Consider the following 13103-nt stretch of genomic DNA (forward strand, 5'->3'; position numbering starts at 1 on the left):
TCAATATTACTCAATAGTGTGCAAAACAGGTTCGTTTTTGTCAGGTTTGAGCAGAGAAATAATCAAGCAGTGGTAGTGCAATAAATAGTTTTATTGCTAAAAACTCTAAGTTAAAGATAAAATGAACAGTGGGAATGAACAGGTTAACAAAAACAACAGGTAAAAGGGGCTCCTTCTGATTCCCTACAGTGTCCTCCACAAAACGTTCCAGGCAGTCCGTTGGAACAGCACACACTAGAGTCCTTTTTCCAAATTGTCCAAGTTCTCCTCCTCTCTCACAGGCCTCCTTGAAAGGGTCAAATAAAATAGCTGGTTTTAATACAAAAGTCCCCAATGGCCTATTGGCCGTTTCACTCTAAAACAACACACTGCACACTTAAAAATATAACAACTCTAATAAAACAATATTAAAGTATAAAAGGAAACTAAAAGCATGCAGTGGTTATAATAAAAAAACAGTGGGGACCAGTAAACAAAATCAGCTAAAATGTCCCAAAAACGGAGCCTTTATACAGTGATAAGTAAGAACATAAAAGGGCAATTAAAAGGACTAAAACGCAAGCTAAAAGCAGGGCAGCACGTGCAGATCTAGGCGACTTATAGAGGGGACTTAACTTTAGAGAGGGGCAAGTCATAACTTGGCCCCTCTGCTGCGGATGTAAGGCCTCCCCTCTCTCTCCCTCTGGTCAAAGCGCTGAATGAGGCGAGATGGCCGCGTCCGTCCGTCAACCACGGCTGCTTCACTGCTCAGGATGCACCGTTGTTTGGCTGCTATACCGGACCGTCTTTCTGTCTCTCTCGGCTGTCGTTTCGTCTCTCGCTTCCTCGGTTCTGCTGCTTTGCGTGCTGTCTGCTCTGCTCACGTTCGGCGTGTGGCGTGCTCTGTGTATCGTCTCTGTCTGCGTTGTGCTCTGGGGGACTTAACTTTCTGTGCACCTGCGGCGTTTCCGCAGCCGTCGCTGATGAGTGTAATTGTCCGGAGCTGCCCATTATTGGCGTGGGAACTTTTCTAGGGGCAGTTATTAAATATTGTGCACCAAAACAAATCAACACAGCAAAAGTAAAACACACAACTGATCAAATAAGCACACAATAATAATAAAAAGGAAAACATAACTTCAGTGCAAAACTGACCCCATTACAGAGACCCTTTCGATATTTTGAATTTCTATTTCTATATAAAGTTGACCGCATGAACCAAGCTTAGGCTTTTACTATGCGTGTGTTTTTTATGAAAGCCTATATCAACTTTTTTTTAAATTATACAATACACAACTTCAACTCATTCACAACCAGATTGAATGCATGAACAAATTAGTTGCCAGACTTTTTTTAGGCTGTCCCCAGGGTGGCATTATGGGTTTTTCACAAATAGATGAGAATTGGGGTCATCTAGTGGCTGAAAAGTGTAATTGAATGTGTATGGCACTCTGGGACTTCAAAGCTCAAAGAGTTCTCAATTACTTGAGTGTTCATGAAATTATTCTCATGTCCCAGTACATGTATGATATAATATATCTGGAATCAATGCATTGTGCCTCCAAAATACATGTAAAAGTAGGTATTTAGTGATTGTAAGGTGTTCTTATTTCTTTACACAACTTTTGCAGGTCCATACCGTCGAAGACCGGCAGCTTAAAAGGTGGGTCAGGAAGGCCATGGCCATAGGCTACCTGCCGCTTCTAGTTGTGAGGAACAACTTCAAGCTTATGGCCACATCGCAGGACACCAGACGGCTGAGGCGTGCATACCCAGAACTGGGCAATTTCATACACTACGTCCGAGACAATTTTGTGTCGGACAATGCCACCATCCCCCCAGCCGTCTGGAATGTTTATCGTCGTGGGTCGGATAACAGGACCAACAGCCGAGTTCAAGGTAACAACTTATATTTCTTTACTGTAATGGGTAACATAGCTGAACATATATTACAGATTCTCTTTACAATTTGCGAGGAGACAGGAGGTGTAGTAGCCTTGTGAGACGGGTAGCCGTCATGATCCAGGATACTGTACACTAAAGAGTTTGGCCATAATGGGGAAACTAGAGGTCAATCAGGTTATGAGGATTCAAAACAAATAAGGAAAAGCTTTTTCCACCAGCCGTTGTTTGCCCTTTTAATGTCACGATGACATGTGTTTCAATATATAGACATGTATGGCATCATGACATAAAAAATCAAACCTTGGTTTGAAGTGAAGCGGTGAATTTTTATTCTATGTGTTCTAGAGCCATGAAATCTGTGTTCTAGATCTATACATTCTGTGTTCTAGATCTATACTTTCTATGTGCTTTAATTCTATATTTTTATGAATTCTGAATGAATTAATGATTTTGTCTGGAGGGCCAAATTGGCATGTGAAGCTTGAACAATCCTCAATTGGTCAAGCATGCACGGGACATGTACGGGACAGACAAAGCCACTCCTTGGGAATCTATGGGAATCCTCATAAAAACATGTACGGGACAGACAAAGCCACTCCTTGGAAGCGGCTTTCACCGCTTCAAAAAAGGACACTCCTAAGTCAAAAGTGAGGTTACATCTGTGCATCTTCTCATATGAACACATGTAAATGGGCCATATATGCCATGTGTGTTGCATTTACACATCTATGATTGTTTCAGCTTTCGGCATGACGCGACACCACCCCTCCATCTGGGTGTTCATAAGGAAGTTAGAAGAAGAGCAACGCCATTTGGAGACTGTGTGTGGGATGGCAGAGCGCGGCGACGCCCACCCAGACAAAGGAGGAAGTGGAAGCTGCGGACGCTCTACAGCAGACCTTACATCCGCTTCTACGCAGCCAACTCATCAGCCAACAAGAAGATGGTATGTGTTGATCCTAGCCAAGGGCAGTGACAATGGATCCCAACAAGAGATGGACGGCCAGAGAGATATCGACGGTAGTGAAGGACATCCTCACCCTGGAGAGGGAGCCGGCAAACTGTTTAGATTAATGAAAGCCGCTACTGAGGCTGCAGCGGCTGCGGACGCAGTACCAGCGGGGTACTAGAACCCTACACCAGTATTGGGAGGGAGTGAAGCATGTGATTGTTAATTTTGAATAGTATCTGTTGATATGTAATCCAGGCTAAAAGAGGCCTTGCAGCACCCTGACTTCGCTGCCATATAAACATAAATGGGCCCAACTTTTGGGCCCATTTATCGCAATTAACGATAATAATGATTATGGTCCCGTCCCTACTCCAAAGTCCTCACCCAAAACCGTTTCCAGGCTAAGGACATCTGGAACGTGGATGAGACCAGTACTGTCACTGTCCAGGTTTTATTTTGTTTATTTCGCTCCTCATCAACATTATAACAAAACATGTCACACTGTAATCCGACATTTCTGTCTGGTTGATCGAAAAGGTACCGGACAAGGTCAGCGCCAGTAGAGGAAAGAAACAGGTTGGGGCCATGACGTCTGCGGAGAGGGGGACCCTGGTCACCATGGCGTTTGCTGTGAGTGCCCAAGGCGACAGCATCCCACCACACTTTGTTTTCCCTTGAAATAACTTTAAGGACCACTTCGTCCGTGATGGCCCCGATGGCTGTATTGGCACCTGCAGTGGTTCTGGAAGGATGCAAAGGACGTTCTAGTTTTTATGAAGCACTTTGTGCATCACACAAGGGCTAACACAGAATCGAAAGTCCTTCTCCTGCTTGATAATCATGCCTCCCACCTTTCAGTGGAAGGCATTGATTATTGTAAAAGCAATGGTGTGGCGCTGCTGTCCTTCCCCCCTCACTGCTCCCACAAGCTGCAGCCTCTAGATCAGTTAATTAACTTAATTAACTCAAAACCCACAACATAAGGCACTTACATATCAGTCCCTGGCATCCCTGGTGAAGCAGCTTTCTGCTTCTACGGACCGACAGTTTGGAATAAACTCCCACTACACCTAAGACAGGCAGCCTCTGTGGATAGCTTTAAAGCACAGCTCAAGACCTATTTCTTTACTCTTGCTTTTAGCTGAATTATTTTTTTATCTCTTTGATGCTATTGACGTCCACACTGTTCTGAAATTGTTCTTCAATGTTTTATGTTTTTATTGTTCTGCTTTATTGTATTCATGTGTATTTTATTTTTTCTGTTAAGTAACTGTGCTTCATTTTCTGCTCTGTAAAGCACTTTGAGCTGCATTTCATGTCATGAAAGGTGCTATACAAATAAAAGCTTTAGCTTTAAATGACCCTTATATAAGACCGGCATTATCTACCGACAGCTGCTATAAGCCAACCCTGGCGATAAGGTCTGAGTCGAAGAAATGCTTCTTTCCTGGCAAGAATTGCCCCTTTATACTGTAGGGCTCGTTTGTGTATTGTATGACATCACGCCACATCATCGGCTGAGGACTGTGTGATGTCATCATATCTCCATATATGGATACATAAGTTGCTCATGCCCAAATATGGGCTGGTGAGGTCAGACTTAGTGTGATGCGTAGGTTATCTCCATATATGGAGATTCAACTTCAATGAGTAACCATGGCAAACTGTCAACTGCCCGTATATCTTGATAATTGGTAAAACAAACTTTTGGCCTATTTGTGGAGATAAGCGACCAACGGTCGCTTATCTCCCGATTAGGGAGTCTTACTGGTTGTTTCTCTTTGTTTGTATGTTTGTCCCAGGGATCGTAAGAACAGCCCTTCCATCCGCTGCAACACCATCAAACATAGCTTCAGGTGCACTGGTATTTGGCCGTTTAATCCAGACATTGGGGACAGAGCTTGTGGTGCTGAGGCCTACGGCTGCGGAGCCCACTCAAGTCCACGCCCCTCCTCAGGTTGTCATGGCAGTTCCAATGTTTAGTAGAAGTGTTTATTTAAAGGAGCTATAGTCAACTTTTTCTTGAAAAACAGACGCTAAAATAAAAAATATGTTTCGAAAATATTTTATAAAAAAGATTGTTTACATCCGACAAAGTCGGCCTGGCAATATTTACCATTATTTTATACTTTTTGTGGTCATTTTTGAATAGAAAAACATATATGTAGCTTAATCTTTTTTATAAAATATTTTCGAAACATTTTTATTTTAGCGTCTGTTTTTCAAGAAAAAGTTGACTATAGCTCCTTTAAATTTTACTTTTAATTTTTATGAGTTGATATTATTCTTAATGTGTCTTTGACACATGGACATTTTGCATGTTTGTTTGCACTTTGTGTTTTCATATTGACACACGGAAGTTTCACAATGGTAAAAAAGCACCTTTATCAGAGCCACTATACTGAGATACACTGATGGCAGAGACTACCAGTTTAATGTTAACTGAATTAAAGGATTTGAACTAGGGTATGAGGGCTGGTTAGGTGGTTTACATCGCCATGGGGCTTCGGTCAGAAGGTATTGAAGAGGAGGAGGACCAGGTTGGTATATTTTGTGGTCATGGTTTATTTATCAGTGACGCATAACCAGGTTCAGGACAGACAGGGCTCTTGAGGTGGTGTTCTGCTACTGATGACAAGAGGAGTGAGGGCACTCAGGCAGTATATATGTTACAGTATGTTCAAGAAACCAGTAAAAGTTGTCAAGGAGCACTCGTTTTGACGTTCACCACACACTAATCACCACCAGATGGCGACGTCAGCCACTGCTCTGCCATTCACCAGAGTGTATATAAGAGAGTTACGTCACGCTTTGAACTCGCCGCAGACCGGAAGTGTTTACTCTTTATTTACTAGCCTAGCCTAGCCTAGCCTAGCCTAGCCTAGCCATTAGCTCCATTGTAGTCACTTGGACAGGGCGTTTAACGTGCGCTTGCCCAGGCCTTACGGCCTGGGCATAAATATAACGATTGCATTCACCACGGCTTCGTAACTCGCGCGGCCGGCCCTGGCCCGCTCTTCGCGGCCACTCGCGCCTGCGGCGCTCGGGGGCGAAGAGCAGGACCAAGGTCCGCTGGCCTTCGCGCCGCTTGGGGCTTCGTGGACCCAGGGGGGCCTCGTAACTCGTTTGGGCTTCGTGGATACAGGGGGGCTTCGGTAGCCGCTCGCAGTGTCGTGGACAATAGAGCGGCGCACCGCCTGGAGTACGTTGTTGTGGCGACCGCTTGCTCCGCCCCGTGCCGCACCACGAGTGCTCCGCGTCTCGAATGTGCTGTTTCTCTAATATACTATGACATATATACACCTGGCCACTAATGAGGAGTGAATGAGTTCAGGTGTGATGCATGAGTGAGAGCAGGTGAGGGGGTTTGGCCAAGCATGGGGACAGGCCAGGGGGAGGGACTGTCCAGTATGATCTTTTCTACATTTACACTGTATGTAGTTGTGGCCTAATAGGTCAGGGGTCTTCAACGTTTTCGGGCCAAGGACCCCTTAGTTGAGAGAGAGATGAATCAGGGACCCCCACAACCTGTTCATAGTTTCATCGCGAGGCATTGTGAGCTTGTAGATCTATTTTTGTCTACAGTTTACAGAATTATGGACACTAGGGTCGAAGTTGTTAATATAAAAAGGAATGGAAGATTTGAAGGACCCCCTGTAGTAACTCAGAGGACCCCCTAGGGGTTCCCAGACCCCTTGTTGAAGACCCCTGAATGCAAAGTTACGCAAACTATTTTTTTTGTTTTGTTTTTCTTTTTCTTATTGTTTCTGTTTCCAAAGGGTTTGGGGTTTTAAACAATTGCACTTTTGACAATCATAAAATGTGCAGTAGCCTTTTTGTAGCCTATAGGCTATGTTCTAAACAAGAGAATAAACATGTGAAAATGTTTATATCAAGGAGTTGGTCTGGATCGAAACGCCCCGACTTTACGACCAGAACACGCGGAACACGTCCTAACAACAAAAGAAAAGCCAATAGAAGAGAGTTTACTCCGCACGCTTCAAGTTCACTCCTATGTCTGCGTCCCACACACACATGCACACACGCAAGCACGCACACACCGCCAATCCCAGCAGCATTTTTGGGTCACTGTGGAACCAATATTATTACCATTTATTCTGTAAAGTAAGCTTGCAGCCTACGAGGGAGCGGAGGGACACCACACCAGTCATTATCACGAATGGAATATATTAATCTAACCCTTAATCGGCTACAGCGCAGTGCACATTCGAGTACTCAAAAAATAAAGCAATCATGGCTATTCCCCATAAACCACGGGCTGCCTGCAAAGCTACATGCCATGTTACTGACTGATACTGGCAAGGAGACGGTCATAACTTCACTGTAAATTATTGGAGACCTCACAGTCCACCCGCCGTGTGGGTGACGGGCGTGCGTGCATGCATGTGGCAAGTTTTTGTGCTAATTGTGTGTTGTCTCTGTGTTCTCTTTTTGTAATGTAGACTCGAGTTGGAGGATCGAGTGCCCGCTGCTGCTGACGCAGAGCAATTGGCTGGCTGTAGTCAAGGTAAGGTTATTTTTTGTACAGATGCCCTACATTTATCCTATCTCTGTTTGTTCAATGCTTTTATCAAGCTATTACGTGTCAAAATGCATGGCCCAGAGACCAAGCCCCCAGAACCACGGTAGAGCATTGAAGCAGCCATAGCCTAGTGGTCAAACATGGGACAGCAGTTAAACGCTACTGCACGTGCGTATGCTAACTGCTAAGGCTACTGTTTACCCTAATGCGCCTGCTCAGGCCTCGGCCAATCAAAAATTTGGCACATAATCCAAACCTACCAATCAGGGTGCCGTATTTATGTGCCAAAACGTCTCCTCCTGCAGTCTTCCGAGTGCTTCAAACACCACTGAGCAACTTGCATTGAAATGATAGCTGGGGGCGAGGCTGGTCCGCTCTTTACCTATATATAACACTGCCAGAGACATGATGGGGATATAAATAAACAATTGATTTTGTGCACATAATTATTTACCTTACCTTACCTTCACTATAACTAGCCCATTTGCCATTTTGTGATTTCAGCTACTGAGCCGAGCCGGTCACAGCCAAGCTCACCTTCAAGACCACCTGTTGGCAGTACAAAGCGAGGTAAGGACTCATCACACTTGCCACACACACACACACACACACACACACACACACACACACAAAGAGATTGCATGTAACAATGCTGTACCCCCTCCAACATTAGTTTGTATTATATTTTGACACTTGCCTTAGCAATGTAAATGTATGTTTGTCATGCCAACAAAGCTCCTTTGAATTGAATTGTAAATACATGTATTGCAATGTATATGCATGTTATGGTAATTATGTGTTTCTATAATTTACAGGGCGACAGGCAAGGAACAAGCCCATTCATCCTGGGTGGTTTGCCTTGGATGAAGAGCCTTGGCAGCCCGAAAATCCTACAGGTGGCACAAGAAACTTGTGGCATGCATGTCCCAGATCGCTCTTCACAACGCCCATGTGCTCTACAAGGCAAAAGATCCAGAGGGCCACACCCAAACCATGCTGGAGTTCATGGGGAGTGCGATCAGGTCTCCTGGACTCGCCCCGACCTGAGGGCCTGACGGGGAGCCCAACGCATTCTCCCTGTCCCCCAAGTCCATGTTGCAGCCTATCACCCCCCACTGACAGCAAACCCTGCCCATCTAGGCCCTGCAAGATCCATGCTGAAGCCAATATAAGAAGAAAATCCAGGTTCTGGTGTGGTGCCTGTCAGATCACTCTTTTGCACAGTACCACACCCAGCATAACATTCCTTTCTGGAGCGTGAACTCTTTATTTATTTATTTTGATATTAGATTTTTTTTGAAAACCTAAGGTGTTCTTTGTTATTTACTTAAAGCACTACTGACAGGGGCCGAAATGTGCCTTTATTCTTTTAGTTTTTACTTGAAAGGCACTACTGACGGGGTAAAATGTGCCTCTATTCTTTATTTGTTATTTACCCCAAAAGCACTGCTGACAGGGGGTGACACTTTTGTCATTTCAAAAAGCACCATTGAGACTGAACTGTAAATGCACTTGAAAAGTCTGTAAAACACTTTATTTTCTTTCCCCCCCCCCCCCCCCCCCCCATTTGTTTGAAAACAAATACTGCACGTATGAAGCATCACTGAAGCCAAACATAAAAGTCTGAGAAGAGTTTGAGAGTATCCTTACAAAAACATGTATTCAGATTGTTCCCAATGTTTTTAAATTGTCTCAAATACTGAATTAGATTCTAATATTATCTTAGAAAATCCGACACATCACTATCAATTAGGTCTTCTATGTTTGTTTATCATGAGCTTGTAATGTAATCTTATTCATTTAATGGAAACAGTGTCACGAAATGACTTGCAAATGACTTGTCACAAAGCTTCAGCCATATTACAATTCAAATATGGTCAATATTATATCATAATATATTGAATCATGAATCTTATTTGTCTAGTAATCTAGTAACATTAATGGGGTGATAACGTATTGAAATTAGCCAATATACAAGCTAGCATCTTAAAGGGATATTTCACTTTCAAAAAAACTTTTGGTAATTTTATCGTCTAATCAGGCTTTTATGAACACCCTGAACAGTTTTTAATTTGCTTGATTCAATATTTAGATATTTGATGTAAATGTTACCAGGCCCTCCAGGCCCAGGGCCTCTCCCCACACACACCCATTGTAACTTCAAACTTCATTTATACATGATAGATTCATTAACAACACCCATTATTTTTTTCTGGTGACTCATATTACCCTCCTAATACGTGAGCAGGCCGTGTTTTTTTTCAATAACATTTTTCATTTATTTTTAATAATTATTTGTTTGTATTTAATTTTTTCAATTTTTCCAAAATAATTATTAAAAATAAATGGAAAAAATAGGAGGGTATTATGAGTCACCAGATAAAATAATGGGTGTTTTTAATGAATCTATCATGGTTAAAATGGAGTTTGAAGTTACAATGGGTGTGTATGTGGAGAAAAGCCCATAAGGTGTTTCCCTGTTGAAAGTGGAATATCCCTTTAAACTAGTAGCTATTTGCAATGACATTTTGCCCTACTTCCTGATGACGCTTATCGGGAATCGGGTCACAGGGGTAACAGTTTCAACAGAGATTTCCAGTCTTCCCTTTCCAGAGCTACGTTAACAACTTCCTCTTGGGGGATCCCGAGGTGTTCCCAGGCCAGTGTGGAGCTATAATTCCCCATCTGGTCCTTGGTCTGCCACAGGGTCTCTTCCCAGTGAAACATGCAGAGAGGACCTCGGGAGACGCTCTGTACTAGATGCCCTAACCACCTTTCCAAGCGTAGGAGCAGTGGTTCTACTCCAAGTCTCAGTAGACTGTAAATGAATGTCCTACTTCGACATGAGTGGTTCATGCTTAACCCAATCAATATGACTCTCTTTCTCTCTGTCTCTCGCCACATCAATAAATACCTGGAACTCCATATATGGAGCTAACTGACATATCTTCATATATGGAGCTAACTGGCAATCACCTTCAGCCAGAGGCTCACATTCCTCCGAAAATGCATACAGAGAGATACAGACTCTCTTTCTTGCCAACTGCCATCAGGCTGTACAATGAAGACTCATAAGAACTTTCTCCCTTATGTACAGTATTTGTCGATCGGGGCCTTGTGTGTTTGTGTCCATGGTGTCTGTTGTGTTACTGTTGTCTAGTAGTTTATTTATGTATTGTCACACTATGCTGCTGTAACGCCTCAATTTCCCCTCTGGAATTAATAAAGTATATCATCTCATCTCATGTCATCTCATATCTGACATCATAGACTCCATTTTTGGGCAAGACTGACATTAGGACTCCACATATGGATATGTCCGACTCATAGTGATGAGTGGGATGACACAAGCGCCATAGCCAAATGGAGAGGAAATCTCAGAGATAGATTCAGATTCAATTGACGATCCCCAGAATCTCCAACGATCAACTAAGACTCAACTCTTTCAACATAGATTTTATCAAGATTGCATCTTCAGATTAAATTCTATGAGACCTTTAACCAATTCCACTGGCTCACTGGTTAAGCCTTGCATCCACAAATTGATATTTTGCAAGATGATGCTGCAGAGACTATTGTGCGCCTCAGGGAGAATGACATGGCTAAGCCGTGGCGGTGTATGTGGGCTGGTAACATCTGCTTCCAACCCAAAGATTTGTATCGTTGGAGGTGGTCCAGCAGGCTTCTACACTGCCCGGCACCTGATCAAGACCCGACAAGATATGGAGGTGGACATTTATGAACGACTTCCCGTCCCCTTTGGCCTGGTCAGGTTTGGGGTCGCCCCTGACCATCCTGAAGTCAAGAATGTCATCGAAACCTTTACACAAACAGCACAGGACACCCGCTGTACTTTCTACGGCAATGTGAACGTGGGGCAGGACGTGAGTGTGGGGGAACTGCAGGAAGCTTATCACGCAGTCATTCTGAGCTATGGAGCAGAGGGAAACAGGAGATTGGGGGTGCCAGGGGAAGGTCTCACTGGTGTTTACTCTGCCAACGACATTGTGGGCTGGTATAATGGACTGCCTGCTAACAACCAGCTGAACCCAAGTTTAAGCAATGAAACGGCTGTTATCATCGGACAGGGAAATGTGGCTTTGGATATAGCGAGAATATTATTGTCTCCCATTGACATCTTAAAGAAGACTGATATCACTCAGCACGCCCTGGATGCCCTTGCACAGAGCAGGATCCGCAGGGTGCTGATCATGGGGAGGAGAGGACCCATGCAAGTAGCCTTCACGATTAAGGAACTTAGAGAGATGGTGAATCTGCCCGGCACCAGACCTGAGATGTTGCCTGCTGAGTTTGAGGGTGTTGCAGAGGCCCTTAAAGCGGCGCAGAGGCCAAGGAAGCGTCTGACGGAGCTGATGCTTAAGACCGCCCTGGAGCCCCCCGGAGAGAGGGAGAAGGAGAGATGCAGTGTTTGGGGTCTACGCTTTTTCCGGAGTCCCCTCGAGGTCCTGCCTTCCTCCTCCGACCTCATCAGAGCAGCCGCCATCCGACTGGCTGTCAACAGACTCGAGGGGTCAGGTGATGGAGTGCGTGCGGTGCCCACAGGCGAGGTAGAGGACGTGGCTTGCGGTTTGATCATCCATAGCATCGGGTACAAGAGCCTCCCCGTTGACTCGTCAGTGCCCTTTGACCCCCACAAGGCCATCATCCCCAACACCATGGGCCGTGTCCAGCAGGCTACAGGTCTGTACTGCAGTGGATGGCTGAAAACAGGTCCCACTGGAAGTCTTGCCACTACTGTTATCGACAGCATCGATACAGCGCGCACCCTCCTGGATGACATTGCCTCAGGAACCCTAGATGTGTCCGTTGCCAAGTCTGGCTCACAGAGGATCAGTGCCCTGCTTGAGAAGAGAGGAGTGAAGCCTGTGATGTTCTCAGATTGGGAGAAGATTGACAAAGAGGAGATTAAGAGAGGAGAGGCGATGGGGAAACCACGTGAAAAACTGCTGGAAGTGGTGGACATGCTTCAGGTGGCCATGTCATAACATAAGCCATCACAAATAGTTTTGTCAATCCTGGGTGACAGCAGCCTGCTGGGCTAGCGCTGGCGCTTTGGCATGGGATCAACTTTGACCAACAAAAAAATGCACAGACCTGGTTGGTTGTTTAAGTTGGACACAATGTGGCCAAAAGTGTGGCCAAATTTTCCCAGATATGGAGATGACTGACATCTGACATCATAGATGTTTGACGTCATAGACCACTGGAGACTGACACAATATGTCCATATATGGACATTCTCAGATATGGTCATTGTCTAGCTCTGGTCTATATAGCATGTTTTTCTCCCTAACGCTATGTTTCTCTTCATTCGTCAGGACGAGGCTCAGCCTGCACTCCCTGTCGTCTGGTCCAAAAATAACAAAAAACGTTTTTGCTACTCACCAAACCAAAGGTATCCGTGGCCAGTTGAAAGCTTACTCTACTTAGTGGACGCAGTCTGGGCCCCCCACCACACGCTTACAATACATTTCAAGGGTGAAATCGAAATGAAAAATATTCCACCGGATGGAGACACTCTTCCTGGTTGAAGACGAAACAACGCTTCCAACATCGCAGAGCTGAATAACACCTAACGAGACTAACGCTCTGTTAATGTGGTCCTCTGACCTGCGTGGCAGTAGTGAGTTGGCGCCGTGATGGCGACGACAAATAGTAATAAGAAAATAGAAGAAATTGAGTCTCCATCCGGTGGAATATTTT

At 44.6% G+C, this 13103-nt stretch overlaps 1 protein-coding gene across 1 annotated transcript; it reads left to right on the top strand.

The window, feature by feature from the left end:
• Positions 1 to 10936: 10936 nt before the first annotated feature.
• LOC308286309 (NADPH:adrenodoxin oxidoreductase, mitochondrial-like) lies at positions 10937 to 12385 on the top strand (the record flags this gene model as incomplete). The annotated part of the gene is made up of 1 exon (XM_080727309.1): positions 10937 to 12385. One exon carries the CDS (start codon positions 10937 to 10939, stop codon positions 12383 to 12385), a length of 1449 nt encoding a protein of 482 aa, XP_080583435.1.
• Between the last annotated feature and the right edge of the window lie 718 nt (positions 12386 to 13103).

This window comes from Nannobrachium achirus (assembly GCF_963921795.1).
Source record: "Nannobrachium achirus genome assembly, chromosome: 6".
In the NCBI taxonomy this organism is placed as follows: Eukaryota; Metazoa; Chordata; class Actinopteri; order Myctophiformes; family Myctophidae; genus Nannobrachium; species Nannobrachium achirus.